General features: G+C 46.6%; 1 protein-coding gene across 1 annotated transcript in view; it reads right to left on the bottom strand.

The window, feature by feature from the left end:
• SGCD (sarcoglycan delta) overlaps positions 1–10,284 on the bottom strand; it is a 203,056-nt gene extending 192,772 nt beyond the window's left edge. The window contains exon 1 of the mRNA XM_065409666.1: positions 10,099–10,284. Coding sequence (XP_065265738.1) covers positions 10,099–10,284 — 186 coding nt within the window. The remainder of the gene's footprint in view (positions 1–10,098) is intronic.
• Between the last annotated feature and the right edge of the window lie 5,363 nt (positions 10,285–15,647).

Genomic DNA, 15,647 nt, shown 5'->3' with positions numbered 1-15,647 from the left:
GCAAGTCTGTGTGTGGACAATCCTTAATGGTTTTAGGAGTGTCTTAAATCACTCTAGTTTAAGCCTGTAATTGATTTAAGCTGAAATGATTTAAGAAGCTCTGTACTGATTTAAGACCATCCACTCACAAAGTAGTACCTACGTAATTAAATCGGCGGCCTACCCGTATAAAGTCCAGAGAAGCTCTAGAGCAGGGGTTGGCAACCTTTCAGAAGTGGTGTGCCGAGTCTTCATTTATTCACTCTCATTTAAGGTTTCGCGTGCCAGTCATACATTTTAACGTTTTCAGAAGGTCTCTTTCTATAAGTCTATAATATAGAACTAAACTATTGTTGTATGTAAAGTAAATAAGGTTTTAAAAATGTTTAAGAAGCTTCATTTAAAATTAAATTAAAATGCAGAGCCCCCCAGACCGGTGGCCAGGACCCGGGCAATGTGAGTGCCACTGAAAATCAGCTTGCGTGCCGCCTTTGGCACACGTGCCATAGGTTGCCTACCCCTGCTCTAGACAGAATGAGAAAGAGGCACTGACAGACAGCATAGAGGAGTATGGACTGAAGGGGAATTGGCTTTTGATGTAGTCGTTAGTGAGGGTAAAATAAAGAAATCCTGTTAAATTAACAAACACAAATAACAATCAATCAAAACCCTCATCCCTTGTACGTTTAAAGATAAAACCAAATTCAGCCTAGTAGCAAGGTTCAAGGAGCTATTCAAATCAATGAGGTACTCTTCAGGGGAGAGCAATTTAGCCCACAAAAGCAATAAAAAGAGCATAAACTATGGCAGGTGAAGTGTAAGAAGGAAATTAGGAGCCCTAACAGGAGATTTGAAGAGCAAATAGCCAAAGGCAGGAAAACAAACAAGAAGTAATTATCTAAGTATATTGGAAATAAGAAGGCTGCGAGTGAATCAATAGGTCCACTGGACCATCAGGGATAAAGGGAACAATTGAGGAGGATAAGGACACTGATGACAAACTAAATGATTTCTTTGCAGTAATTGTCACAAGAGAGGAAATTTGGGAGATGTGAATCCCAGAAGACAGGCTTTTTTGGTAATAAAGATGAGGCAATGTCAGAGATTGAGAGGGCCAAATGAAACAGATTAATTGAAGAGCAGCAGGTCACCACGACTGGATGGTATACACCTCAGGGGATGGCAGAAACTTCATAATGAAAAGGTTGAGCTACTAACAAAAATGTGAATTAAAATCACCTACTACACCAGATACCAAATGACTGGAGGCTAACAAGTATTGTATTTACCCTTAAAAAGACTCTAGGGGTGAGCCTCTTTTTCATACAAGGTACAACAAGGAGATTTGATCTCTGATAACAGGGAAAAAAATCATTTCTCATTCTACTAGGGCGTAAATGAAAACTTGGTGTTCAGAATTCCGAGGAAAAATCCATGGGGTGAAATCCTGACAAAACACTCATTGACTTCAATGGGGTCCAGCTTTCAGCCATGGACTCTATTGTTGTATAGCACTAGAGCAGGGGCTCGCAAACATCAGTGCACCGCAACCCCCTTCTGACAACAAAGTTACTACATGACCCAGGGAGGAGGGTGGAGACTGAGCCCCACTGCCCTGGGTGGGGGAAGAGGGAGCCACAGCCCGGGCGCTGCCAGCCTGTAGTGGAGCTTGGGTTTCAGCTTCATTCCTGGGTCCCAGCAAGTCTAATGCTGGCCCTGGCGACCCCGTTAAAATGGGGTCCCGACCCACAGTTTGAGAACCACTGCACTAGAGAATCATACATTGCATTGTAGTAGTGGTTGGAGCCTTATGAGATTAGGGCCTTTACATCGAGAGAAGCAGTTCTGTAGAACTTGGAGAGAGGTGAACTTGAAACAAGGTGAAATATACAAAGTGCCTGAGTCAAGTAGAAAATCTCAAAAAATGTATTACTCATCTTATAAAAAGAACAAAATGAATTAAGAGGGGGGAAATGTACAATTTTTGTGAGAGAGGGAGAAATGTGGCCCCTGCAGCAATAAAGCTGATGCAACTTTAAATCTAATTCCAAACCTAACCACTTTTAGCTGATTGATTACAGTCGCTGTAAAATATAGAGGAGAACTTTAAGCCGAAAGGCTGAGTATTTTTGCTTCTAATGCTGGCAGAGCAAAATATCTTCTTACCTCTAGGAAGACCCCAGAGAAACCAGTGACAAGGGAGCCCAGCCTGTATGATCACATTTTATTCAGAAGAAATTTTTAATGGAAAAAATAATTAAAACAAACCCTATTACTTTAAACCATTAGTAAGAGAAGCCCGCCTATTAGCTGAGATGAGTTTTCCTAACTCTAATCCATCTTCACTGCTGTGTTATTACTCTACTATTTTCATGTAATTAAAATGTGGCAGGTACTTTACACACCAGGGGGACTAATTGTATTAAAATAACTCTTTATAACCAACTTTACAAAGCTCATTTTTTCTTATGGTCTTTTAATAAAGAAATCAGGATAGTATCACTACTCAACCTTTATACCGCATACAGCAGCAACATTTAGCCTCTTTATGTTGTTAACAATTCACTTGCAATATTTAAATATACATTTTCAGCTTTAAATGAGACAATTTATTTAAACAAAAAACATAACAGTTGCATTGGTCTGTTCCTCTGCAATGTTTAACTTTAAGAGATACCAGACGCTGGAATTAAAGACCCCAAATCCTATGAAGGAGAATGGGGAGTTTCTGGGCTATGATTAGGGTAAATCTCTGACTGACAGGGGTTAGCAAGAATCTTTTGTATGGGCAGATTACTTCAATTTCCTACAGTAGGATTCTAGTCGCTGTTGGAGATAGGTTATGGGACTAGATGGACCACTGGTCTGATGCAGTCTGGCAGTTCCTATGTTCCATTTCCCAGAAGGTGAAGAACACAGGATGCAACATGGCAGGTATGGATTTGCAGAAATCAGGTCAGCCTGGACTTACAGAAATCTCCACACAACACTCGAACTCCCTCTCTGCTCTTTGCATGTGACAAAGTCACACCCTCCTGTGCCGGGGGAAATGGAGGCAGGGTGTGGATGGAGCGTTAACGTGGCCGGGGAACCTAATCTCCCTATATTTTGGGTTCTCCTACCCATGTGAATGAGAGATGCTAGCACACGTACGTTTGGAAGGAGACACTGGCTTTAACCTGTGGCACTGATTTGAAGGACCAGCGGAAGTTGGAAGTTACAAAATAGTTTCCTTGTAAATGATTGTATAGGATCTGCGCTTTGCAGGAATTGTCATCTTGCAAGATGACTTAGGAACAAATTCGTGTATTATGATAGTGTCTAGAGGCCTCAATCAGGGATCAGGGCCACTAGACACTGTACACAAATATGACAAGAGCTTACAATCTACAAATAGGATGAAATAACTGACTGCAGCTATAACAAATAGGAGAACAGGGGGAAAATAAGCAAGCAGTGAGCCAATCCTGATTAGCTTTATGAGCAGAAGTGCAGTTTGGCATTTAATGAAGCTTATTGGCCATTATTCTCTTATCAAGTCTATTTAGCTGCCTTGCTGTTATCCAAGAATCTCCACAGATGGGCCCCATGGGAAATGTTTTAAACTGTTACATTATTTGCAATAAAAGGCATCTGATTCTAGCCTTGTGGAAGGTGGCCAATGGTTTGTCATTCCTCATTCTATGAGCCTACCTGGCCTCATGTTATTTGAAATTAGGAACCTGTTTTCTTGTGTGCTTAAATAAGTACATCTTTTATTGTTATATTTGAAAATGTATTCAACAGAACACTATTTAAAGATGGTCTAAATTCATTACAGTAATTGTCAAAACACAGGTCCTTAGCATCTAACTACCAAGAATATATGTACATAGGTATGTGTGTATTCATTAAAAGGTAGTTAACAGCAAGGTCCATTGTTAAAGAACTACCTTATTAGACATTATGAAAAGCGGAACTCAAATAGGAAGACAATTAGGAACTCGGGCTACAATCCTGCAATTGGAGCTCCAAGAATGAATCTTTGCAGATCCCACTGACATCACGCGGCTCTGCACAGGCATAAGAATACGCGCCCACTGGACACCATGGGTCTGATTATCCTCTGCTTTGCGTCTGGTGCAGCCATTCATTGCTGTGCAAACTGGGTGTCAAATCCTACGCACAGGCGTGAATGACTTCCCCAGATGCAAGGCAATGGAGAACAGGCCCCGTGCGAACATGGAATTGCTGCTTAAATCAGTCTGCAAAAAGAGAAGCGCAGATACTTCGTTTCTGTTTTAAACCTTCAAACATTTAACCTTACAAAATACCAAATTACATGAGTTAGGCATTCTTCATTCAATAGCACCAGTGTTCAAATGTCCCGCAGCTAAGACTCTGATTTGATAAAGGGCTGCGCTGGGAAGAATGCCTTTGCAAGCCATGAATGGTGGGAAAGGAGTAGGGTGGGATTAAAGAGGTGCAAAAGGTATTTCACTTGATTTGGAGCAAATGGAGAAGATTGTTATCTCCATAGGCGCCGACTCCGTGGGTGCTCCGGGGCTGGAGCATCCACGGGGAAAAATTGGTGGGTGCTCGGCAGCCAAGCTCCCCGCCCCAGCTCACCTCCGCCTCCTCCCCTGAGCGCACCGCATCTCCGCTTCTCCTCCCAGTGCTTGCAGCCGTGAAACAGCTGTTTCGCGGCATAACAAGCTGTGGGAGGGCGGGGGGAGGAGCGGGAACACGGCGCGCTCAGGGGAAGAGGCAGGGCCGGGGCAGGGATTTGGGGAAGGAGTCCAATAAGGGCAGGGAGGGGGGCGGAGACCTTGGGGAACTGGGACGGGGCAGGGGCGGGAGGGGGTGGGGCTGGGAGGGGCCGAGGACCCACCGGGGCCGGGAGAGGTTGGCGCCTATGGTTATCTCCATAAGAACAGCTCTGCTTTGGGAAGGGTTTTCTCCCACCCCCCCATGCTGCCCTTTCCTCCTCCTTTCCCCAGTCTCCATTATCAGCATTCATTACACTCGGGAGGTTTCCCCAGCAGAAGGCTTGCTGTGCTTACGAACATGCAATGAGCACACCTACTGGATATAATGCGCACTCATTGTATTGCAAGGACTTCCCTGTGGAGCTCAACTCACTGGAGTTCTATGGGGAGAGCTGGGGGGTGGGAAGAGGACAGGGGGCCAAGTGTGACCTCCATGAGGAGGGCTCTTAGGGGAATGTCCCACTCCTTCTGCGTCCTTGGCCTGAAGTTCTTGCAGATTTTGCACTTTTCTTTCGTGTGCGACTCCCCCAAACACTTTAGGCAACTGCTGTGAGGTTCGCTAACTGACATCGGCTTACCACAAGTGTAGCACGGTTTGAAGCCCGGGGACCGGGGCATGCCCCACCCTAGGGCAAAGTCCCTGCTGGGACTCCAACAAACTAACTTAACTTCTTACACTTAATTACTAACTAACTATCTATCAACTATATACAAGAGAATCACCAATAGGCAATAGAACCACTATCACACTTGCAAAGCAAGAGGATGGCACTCTGACCAAACATCACGGGTGGTAAGAAGGAACTGAGAGGGCATAGGGCCAGCGGCACCTTATACACCGGCGCATGAACACGGGACTCCAGAGCAGGGCTGGCTCTGGCTTTTTTGCCGCCCCAGGCAAAAAAGCCTCCCGCCGCCCCCCCCCGCCCCCGGCGGGGAGTGCGGCAGGGGAGGGCGCCAAGCCCGGCCGCGGGCCCGCTCTCCCCAACCGGCCGGAGCGCCGGGGGGAGGGCGGCGAGCCCGCGGTTCCGCTGGCGGCCGGAGCGCCGGGGGGAGGGCGGAGAGCCCGGCCGGGGCTCCGCTCTCCCCGGCGGCCAGAGCGCCGGGGAGAGGGCGGAGAGCCCGGCCGGGGCTCCGCTCTCCCCGGCGGCCAGAGCGCCGGGGGGAGGGCGGCGAGCCCGCCGCAGGTCCGCTCTCCCCGGCGGCGAGCCCGCCGCGGCTCCGCTCTCCCCGGCGGCCAGAGCGCCGAGAGGAGGGCGGAGAGCCCGGCCAGAGCGCCGGGGGGAGGGCGGCGAGCCCACTGCGGCTCCGCTCTCCCCGGCGGCCGCGCCGCGCCGCCCCCCTCCAGGTGCCGCCCCAAGCACATGCTTGGTGGGCTGGTGCCTGGAGCCGGCCCTGCTCCAGAGGGCACCAGAGCCAGCCTGACGGATACCGCTAAGGCAAAAAATTCAGACAACGGCGTACCTGGGCACGCACACACCTAGAATGGAATTGACACGAGCAAGCACTCGAAGAAGAACTTTCTCCTAGTTCTGGAAGGGCTGGCAGCCTGCCAAAGGGAGGTCCCTCCTTGCTGCAGGTAGCTCAGACCTGTCAGGCGCCGTGGCTAACCTCCTGCCAGAATTATTTTGCCTCCCTAGAATGGCCCTCACCTCCTCGTACCAGAGCAGGGGGAAATTAAGGCTTTTGCCTATCTGCAGCCATTAGCTGGAGAATTTTACTCCATTCATTATTAAAAAATTAAAATTGACCCTAAATTTCTTTAATGCAGGGGTCCTTAAAGGGGTTTTCTGAAAAGGAGGACTTCCCATCAGGGGCAACTCAGATGCAGCTCTGCCCTCAGACACACACAGTTTGTAATGCTCTGCAAGGCAGTGGCTGCAGGAGCCTTGATCCACAATGTCTGTTTGTTCCTTGTCTGTTTTCAGCGCTGTCTCCTTGGCTTCACCCGGCTCTCTCTGTTCCAGCATAAGGACACAACACCAGGCAGAGCCAGAACTTCCCTCAGCAACCCCTCCACGTGAATCTGCCAGGTCCCTACCAAGCCAGTGGGGACAGCCATGCCAGCTGCTTTAATGCCTCATCGCCATCAGGTGCAGCTATCCTCTCCTATAGGTGCTTCTCACCAGCTCCAGTCTGGAGCAAGAGCTGTTCACCATGGAAGTCTGCCCCGGCTTGGGGACACCAACACCTATCAAACGAGCTTGCAGGCAGAAGGATTACGTTCTCCCTCAGGGAAACTCTGAGAATTCCTCTGCAGTGTTAAAAGCTTCTGCCACAGCAAAGTCTTTCTCAGGGGCCAGCCTTGCTCAGATCGATATCCTCGTTCACTGCCTACCAGCCAACGGCCAAAAAACCTCTTCTTCCTTTGCTGCAGATGACAAATCTCCCCCTTCGACAAAGAGTTTTGTCTTTACAACAGAAGCACACAGTCCTTTTGGGGATTCCAGACATGTCATTATCATTCTGCATTCAACGGAGAGAACTGGAACAGGTACACCAGAGGAGAAAGATCCAGGCAGGACGTCAAACCTCCTCCATCTCTAAAACACACTTCCTGACTTGTAGCAACCTTCATGGAATTTGGAGGGAAGATCATGGCTTGCAGGAGGGAAATGTCTGGAAAAGACACCAGGCATTCTGTGCTTCATGCATATGACAAGGGAGGTGGGGGGGTTAAACGGCAGTTTGAGCAGTTGCATACATAATTGATTTAATAGTGAGCCAGTTTAATTGAATAAAAATGGAATCCTCTCATGTTATTACCCAGCCCTCGGCACATGAAACATGACTCACTGGCCCCACCCATTCAGAGATCAGGAGAAAAAGAGCGTGGGGGGCAAGGGGGAAACACTCTGAAAATGTGTGTGTTTCTGGACCAGACCAATCTCGGACAGTTGGGTAACAGAACTGATTCTACATGGATACCTACCAGTACTGAACTCTTTCCTCGGGGACTGATTCATTCACTCTGGGTCACACACACCTATAAGGGACTGCAATGCTTGGGAACAAAAGTAAAAATTGAAAGTATTGTGCCCACTGAAACACAGAATTCCCCTGGGTTTTGAGGCTCTGTGTCTGTGACACAGTTTGGATATTGGTGTACATGTATATGTGTATATGTGCATTTCATTTCACGGCGTGATTCAAACTTATCGCCTTAGACCTGAGCATAGGTTTTACAAATCCCTACAAAACAGATCCCCTTTCAGGCTTCAGGATTTATAGCCTGTATTATTATCACCACAAACTGTTCACTGCCTACTAAACTTACACGTTATGAAAATGAATTAATTAAATACCTATTGGAATCTATTTTACCCTGGGACTGGTACAAAACCAGTGTCACAGAGTGGCCGTCCCTTTAAGGGGAGTTGGGCCTAGCCGTACCTGTGACCAATTAGCGGATGCTGTAAGGACAGGGATCAGGTGATTGCTTGAAGATCACCTCTTCTTCATATAAGACAGCAAGTAGCTCAGTTGAGCTGAACAGCTGCAGGCAAGCTCCTGCAAGAGTCCCTGGGTCAGGAGGAAGAACCCAATTTACATATCACTCAAGCAGAGTACAGTCGAGAAGGAAGTAGAGGCTCACCTGGACTCACAGGAATATAATCCTGTAGGGTATAAATAGGCCCCTTGGCCAGGGAAAAAGGATACGATTGATGTGTTGAACTTATGTTATTTTGCAGAAATAAAGCTGTCTCTCTGAAGAAAACGGGACTTAAATCTAGTGGCGGGCGAGTGTTCTTTGGTGCATAAGCTGGAGAGTTAGAACACTGGCTTACAACCAGGTATTAATAGCTGGGATAAGAGCAGTTTTCCAACACTGCAGCAATATTCATGTCCCAGCAGCTATTTTCTAAAATGTATTACCATAAGAAGACACAAGTTTTACTTAATAAGGGCACTAATCCCATCAAAGTAAATAACTGGTTTGGTAAAGCTTTAATCATTCCTAATTTTGGCTCAGCCCTTAGTTAACTATGGGTAATAGCTAATTTCTTCTAGATTACTGCTTTAAAAGGTTTTCCTCCCAAAGCACACATGCAGTACAAATGCATTGCCATTTACTGTACACCTTGAAAGTACAACTGTTAGAGCGTAATTAATTATAATGACATAGTAGTTAGTCTGTTGGATACAATAAATTTACTCAACCTCTCACTGACTGTCAAAGAGATAACGTAGGTTAGGTCTGATCAGAGCTTGGACAGAATCAAGTGAAGAAAGGGGAAAAACAAAGATGAGATGCTTCAAAAGTGCTACTCACATCAGGACCCACAGATCTAAGAAACTGACCAGGTGGAATCTGATCTTACAGCTCTCTCATGAGAGAGCTCTGTGGTTACATTTTCAAAGTTAGCGCCATCTAAAGACCCTGATGCTCCTAAGCAATTTCCACCTGACCAGCTTGACAAAGTTCTCCCTTCCTCAAGAAGTAATCCTATTGTTATTACTCTGCTCAGCTGATTTATCAACTGGAGTACGGTGAGTGGCTTTATAACAGAACTTCCTGATATGTGGATTTAGTGTGTCATGGTGCGATGTTTCACTGTATGCTGACTTTTAGTCTATCTCCATATGTACTATAGGTGAAACTCACTCCCGTGCAGAGGGCCAACTAAAGGTCTATGCACAATTTAATTCCTCACAAAAGAGTATAAATAGAATCAGCTCCAGAGGCTGAAATTCATCCCTGTGTAGTCTATCTCCATTAAGTTTGATAGGAGTTTATCCATTGAACTTTGGTGGGAGTTGGATTGAGCCCTGTATCTGGGTCCCAGTCAGCAGGTAACTCCTGCTTAAAGTATTAACAGGAGAACCAGATGGAAACTCCTGCATCTAGAGGACAGACTACGCTCTACTAATTTTCATCTAAAGAAGATACGCAATGTGGCCAGCTCTTATGATTTTATCAGAAGTTACACACTTTTTTGGGTGTTTTTCATAAAGCCTCAGTTTCTGGAGACATGTAATTACATTAGAATCACATCTTTCATTTTAAAAAAAAGCTTCTAGCCCTCATGAAGAAAAGCTGGAAAATGTGAAGTAAAAAGGCTCAAAAACAGAGACAAATAATAAGTAAAAAAACATCCCAAATTGATCATGTTTTCAAATATGACTTTTCAGCCAATTTCATTATTTGGGGGACTTAACACATAATTTTTGAATGCCTAGGCTTGATAAAACTGCATACAGCCTTGAGAATCCTTCTCCAGGAGATGAAGTAGATTACTGAAGACCTTCACACTTGGCCCATAATGTTTGGGAACCCAAACACCATGAAACTGTATCTTAAATGATGCCTGAAGGAAATTCCATTGTCCTCCCCCAGGATTCACCCCCCGTTTTGAAAACCCCTACTTACAATTGTGAAATTCATAACCTTGAGAATCCAGATGGTCATGGCAAGGTTCACCAGGATTAAAATCATTAGGAGTAGCACAAAGAAATAGAGGCATCTCTTCCTCCAGCCGTAAATCCCCACTTTGTATACCTGTGGGCCTTCCGAGCTCTGCATGGCGCTCCTGTGTGCGTACTGTTCCTGAGGCATCTGAAACAAGCACAGAAAAATAAGCATGACCGTTACGCTGCAGGACGAATCAGATGGTGAGAAATGTCTTGTGAGAATGACTTGTCTTGGGACATGGATCTATGCTGATTAGAGCATTTTTAAATTCAGAAATTACCAGCTGGACAGTGCCTCTCCCTGTGGCTTGTTTCTGTTTTGTTCCTCTCACGGCTCATTTTATATACATCATAATACAGTTTTTATAGCCGCGCACGCACTGTGTAAGGGCTTCCCAGAGAGACCACTCTCCAGTGACTCTCTTAGCAGCTCCGTTTTTTGCAAGGCAGGCACTCCGAGCCCTCTCAAAATCCGGAGAGTAAAATTTTTGCATGCGCTTGGCAAAAGAAGTTGAGTTCAGCAGTTTGGTTTGAAGATGCAATATTACTTCTCAGAGGCTTTCATTAAACAAAATCACCTCAAATAGAATTATTCTTGGTGGCCAAGAAAAAGGAGAAGGGGGGCAGGCGTTTGGCTTCTTTATTTCTCCCTCCTCATCCCTACCCCCTGCCCTAGGGAAACTTAAAATGTGAAGTTCTCCAGCTGCGCATCCCGAATCAAATTACTGCTGAAAGATTTACACCGAACGGAGGTTTCTGTTATTGCTGGCTCTGCCACTTACACTTGCTTTGCTGAACAGGGAGGCACTGCGTGTTTGTGGCAGTGCACTGGGAAAGCCATGCAAGGGTCTTGGAGGTAAAAGAGGAGAGAGAGGAAAGGAAGTAGGTGTAGTTACTAAGGTGTCTCCAAACACCAGCTCTGTGGTGTTCCTGCAAAACGCACAGATTTTTTGATTCCACCAACAAGAGCCTGGTTGCGCAACCCTTAGTTTCTTACTCATGCAAACTCTCCCCTGGATTTCAATGGGACTTCTAGCATGAGTAAAGGCTCCCATTTGTAAGGGGTGCACAATTTTGGTCACAGGATTAGATTGTAGCATATATGCCATAGTCCTGAGCAGGGAGCCATGCAGAGCTACACCCCTTCAGCTGGAGCACCAAGGAGTTTATGTTTGCCTGAGGCATGATCTCTTTTGATGCTCTCCTGGGCACAGAGGGGGTGGGCATGTTGCATTAGTCATTGCCCACTCCAACATGCTGGCTTCCCGTGCCTCTTTGCACCTTCTTTCTGGCATCTTGCTCCCAAGAGAAGAAGGAGCAACTTCTGCACTTCCAAATCACAGGGGTTGTAGGAGGCCCCAGCACAGCCCTTCGGGTGTAAGAGAAAGCTTGTGAGTGTGTGCGCGCACACTCCTTGTACACCCCTTCTCCCCTGTGCACCCAATATAACGGTTGTCACAATCTGGCCCTTAACGTCCTAACCACGGCGTGAGCACTACCTGCTGAACTAAACTACTGCTGTACAAAAGGTTCCTGACTCGTTTTGCAACAGTTTCATAGGATTTCCCCAGGGAACTGCTTCTTACGTTTGCAGGCCTGAAGGCACAAGCAGAAGATCACAGAATCATGGAAATGCCGGAATGGAAGGGACCTCAACAAGTCCATTCCCCTGCACTGAGGCAGGACTAAGAATTATCTAAACCATCCCTGGATAACTGAAAATTCCTAACGCCAAGTAGTTTGCTGAATGTTTTGCAATTAGCCTGCTAGAGACAGATGAAGAGGTTACTGGGAGCTCTCTGGAGCTACAGACTCAAGGCCACTGCCTCCTGGCTCGCTACATCTTCCATCAGTCTTTGTTTTACATGAATTACAAAAGTTGCGACAGAGGATGAAGTGACATACGTCCTCCTCCATACAAGATGGTGAGAACAAAAACCTAATGGGAATGAGAAGTCATTTGGTAGCAACATCTTTATTACCACTATTAGGGTATTTGCTGGCTTTTAGGAGGAGTTTTGCTCAGAGCTTTTGTATTCCCGGGGCCAGACTGTGCTATTAAGGCATAGTCCTCGGGAGGTACTGATGCAGAGCCCACCGCGAGTTCCTCCTTCGTGTAACTCCATTTGCTTCAGGGCTGAAGTTCATGTTGCATCTTTGGCAACGGAACAACTCATTGCTCTAATGTTGGAGCTATTTGGCCATTTTGTGTTATCCACCACGGCACAGGACACAGGTGATGGCAATTCTGGGAGGCAGTCTGAAAGGGTCTAGTTTAGGAATCACTACCACTCTCTGGCCTTTGTGCCAACTTTTGGTACAATGTGCGTGCTGGGATGGGAAACAGGACGGCTAAATAGGAGCTTTTCATTCACAGATTGAGAGGTCAGCAGGCTTTTCCTCCTCCTTCACTACACCTCACACCTGGCTCTGAGTCACTATACTCACCCATGTTGTGCCCCTTCAACTCAGACCAATGGCAGGTTCAGCCCCTGGCTCTGGTAAGGTGGCTTAGTGTCTGTACCGCCAACTCAAGCATTCAAAATTCATGAATCAGGCCCCCCAAAATGGGAGATTGGTTTAAAAATCACAAGATTTTGAAAATAATAAATGTTGGCAGGGGGTGGGGGAGGTGTTTATTTGCCTTCTAGTTTTTAAGCCGAGAGTACACTTGGGTCACATTTTCAAACTTTTCTCCACAACCTGGAGGGCTAGACATTTGCTTAAAAAAAAAAAAACACACCGAAGAGAGCTGATTCTCAAGTAATAACATGACTCCAGGAGGTGGGGCTTTATGTAGGACACCAACTATCACGAGACGCAACCAGGCAACACAGTACAATCTCCTCTGCCTACCTTTGAGCCCTGCTCAGTGGCAAGATTGAGTTTATTGTCTTTCAGACATGAGGGACTGTATTTCCTTGCAAAACTAAGCCTAGAATCATGAGAGGCGCAGAAATGTCAGTCAGTAAAAACAGCGATTCCCATGCAGTGATATCTAAGAGCAATCCATAAGCTGGACTCTATGTCTCCAGAAGGTAGATAAACCCAGAGACAAAGGGCCTGGGATTTCCCTTGCAAAAATACACTTAAATATAGTGCGAAGAGCCACCTCCTGCACCCCAAACCCCTCATCCCCAGCCCCACATCAGAGCCCTCACCCCCCCCACACACCCCAACCTCCTGCCCCAGCCTGGAGCCCCCTCCCGCACCCTGAACCCCTCATTTCTGGCCCCACCCTGGAACCCGCACTCCCAGCCCAGAGCCCGTACCTCCTCCCACACCCCAACCTGTGCCTCAGCCCGGAGCCCCCTCCCATACTCCAAACCCCTCGGCTCCACCCCCGAGCCTGGAGACCCCTCCTGCACCCCAAACCCCTCATCCCTGGCCCCACCCCAGAGCCCACACCCCTAACCGGAGCCCTCACTCCCTCCTGCGCTCCCACTCCCTGAGCCAGTCCAGTGAAAATGAGCGAGTGAGGGAGGGTGGGGAGAGCGAGCGACAGAGGGAGGGGGGATGGAGTGAGCGGGGCCTCAGCGGAGGGACAGGGCAGGGGGGCAGGGCAAAGGTGTTTGGTTTTGTGCAAATAGAAAGTTGGCAACCTTAAACAGGGTATCCTGGAAAGCACACACTAAATGCAACCTCTCCCTTGGAAAGACTGAACTGTCTCTCTAATCTATTGAATCATGCTGCAGGCTCAGCCAGTCAATGAACCAAATACTAGTACCATATGACTTCAACACGTGACTTCAATCCTGCTCCAAACTCTGAGTACATTGCAAAAAAGTTTCCTCTCTCTCTCTCCCGCCCTCCCGATTCAGAGAGTGGGGAAAATGTCATGTCCAACTTTGGTAAACGTGCAGACACCAAAAGATTTCTATGGGAACAGCACATAGCCACAGAAACGGGCTGATTTTGAGTATTTCTGTGGTTCACGTCAAACATTTTGTGCAGCTCTCTTCTGAACAGTGATGTATCATATACAGTACTGCAGCATATATGGGGCCACCCTACATTTATAACAAGAACATAACATAGGATTCATAGAGAAGGAACGTACTGCACTGACAACAAAAGAAAATGCTCAGACTGTCCATTATCTAAAGGAAAAGAAATACTGATGGACTTACAGTGCTGAGGGATATTAAACAAATGAGTAGAATGAAAAGCTTTGCAAGGCAACTGAAAAAGAAGTAAGAAGCATCTGCTATCAATATTCTACTCTATGTGGGAGATAAAAATATGCTAGTTATAGTTTACATCTTGGCAATTTCTCCCAACTTAAACATGAAGCAGCAAGCTAAGCACCACAAGAGAGAGTATTATCTGGAAAGCGTGTTTTGTTTTGCAAGGATTCTTCCTTTATAAATACATAATACTGATTTGTAAAGGAAAATTCGGAGGAGGGGTTATTTGTTGAGCTTTTAGGTTTTTGTTTCGAGAAAGGATAGACATGCCTAGTGTTTGACTGTACGTTAACGTGTGAAAAATTTATATTCTAAGAGAAGTGGTAAAAACAGAGAAGTAACATACCCACTGAATATGTCAGCATTAAAGTGTCCCATCTTTCCACACGCTGGGTTTCAAGACACTTGCGTGGAGTATCAGACAATCACTGCCACACTTACAACCCTGCTCAAAATCCAGAACTGCAGAGGTTGCCCTTTACAACTTTTCGGCTTTGCCTCAGGCAGCCATACCCCCAATATTAGCTGTATACCCTAGAGCAGTGTTTCCCAAACTTGGGACGCCACTTGTGTAGGGAAAGCCCCTGGCGGGCCGGGCCGGTTTGTTTACCTGCCGTGTCCGCAAGTCTGGCCGATCGCGGCTCCCATTGGCCACGGTTCGCTGCTCCTGGCCAATGAGAGCTGCTGGAAGTGGCGCGGGCCGAGGGACGTACTCCTAGTGGGAGGATACACACAGGAACAGGGAATAGACATACCTTTAAAGGCCACTGGGAGAGTGCCACAAAGATTTCTCCCTGCAACTTTTTGCAGCAAGGCCTTGGTATCTGCAGAGGCCTTTGTAACAGTTGTTATGGGCTGAGGATTGCCGAAAGCAGACTCGGCCGAAAGGGATCACAAATAAAAAAATAAATAGAAACCACTTTCTATAAATCACACCATGTCTCATTAGTTACAGTCTCACACGCGCCTTCTCGCTTTTATCAAGCCCTGCTTGCGTGGAAATAGCAGATTGTTGATTTCCTGTTTCATGCAGCTGGAGCTAGTCTTGCTCAGGCTGCAGTATCTGCATTATCAATTTATTGAACAGAAGTTGTTTTATCTTTACAGGGCAGGAGTTTAAAAAAAATAATCTAATAAGCACACATTTCCGTTGGAAACACCAGTGTCATCAGATTTCCTGCAGATTTACAGGCGGGCAAAGCTGTGTTGGCTAAATCAGGGCTCAGAACAGAGTGAGTCCCAAGAGGAGGAATCAATGCCATTCCTGTGCCTCGGGGGGGTTTCTTTTATCAGTGCCTAGATGATTAATGTTTTGCACCAA

This window comes from Emys orbicularis, chromosome 8, assembly GCF_028017835.1.
Source record: "Emys orbicularis isolate rEmyOrb1 chromosome 8, rEmyOrb1.hap1, whole genome shotgun sequence".
NCBI classification, from domain to species: Eukaryota; Metazoa; Chordata; order Testudines; family Emydidae; genus Emys; species Emys orbicularis.
The sequence above is the reverse complement of the archived record's forward strand: the minus strand, read 5'-3'. Positions and strand labels throughout refer to the sequence as shown.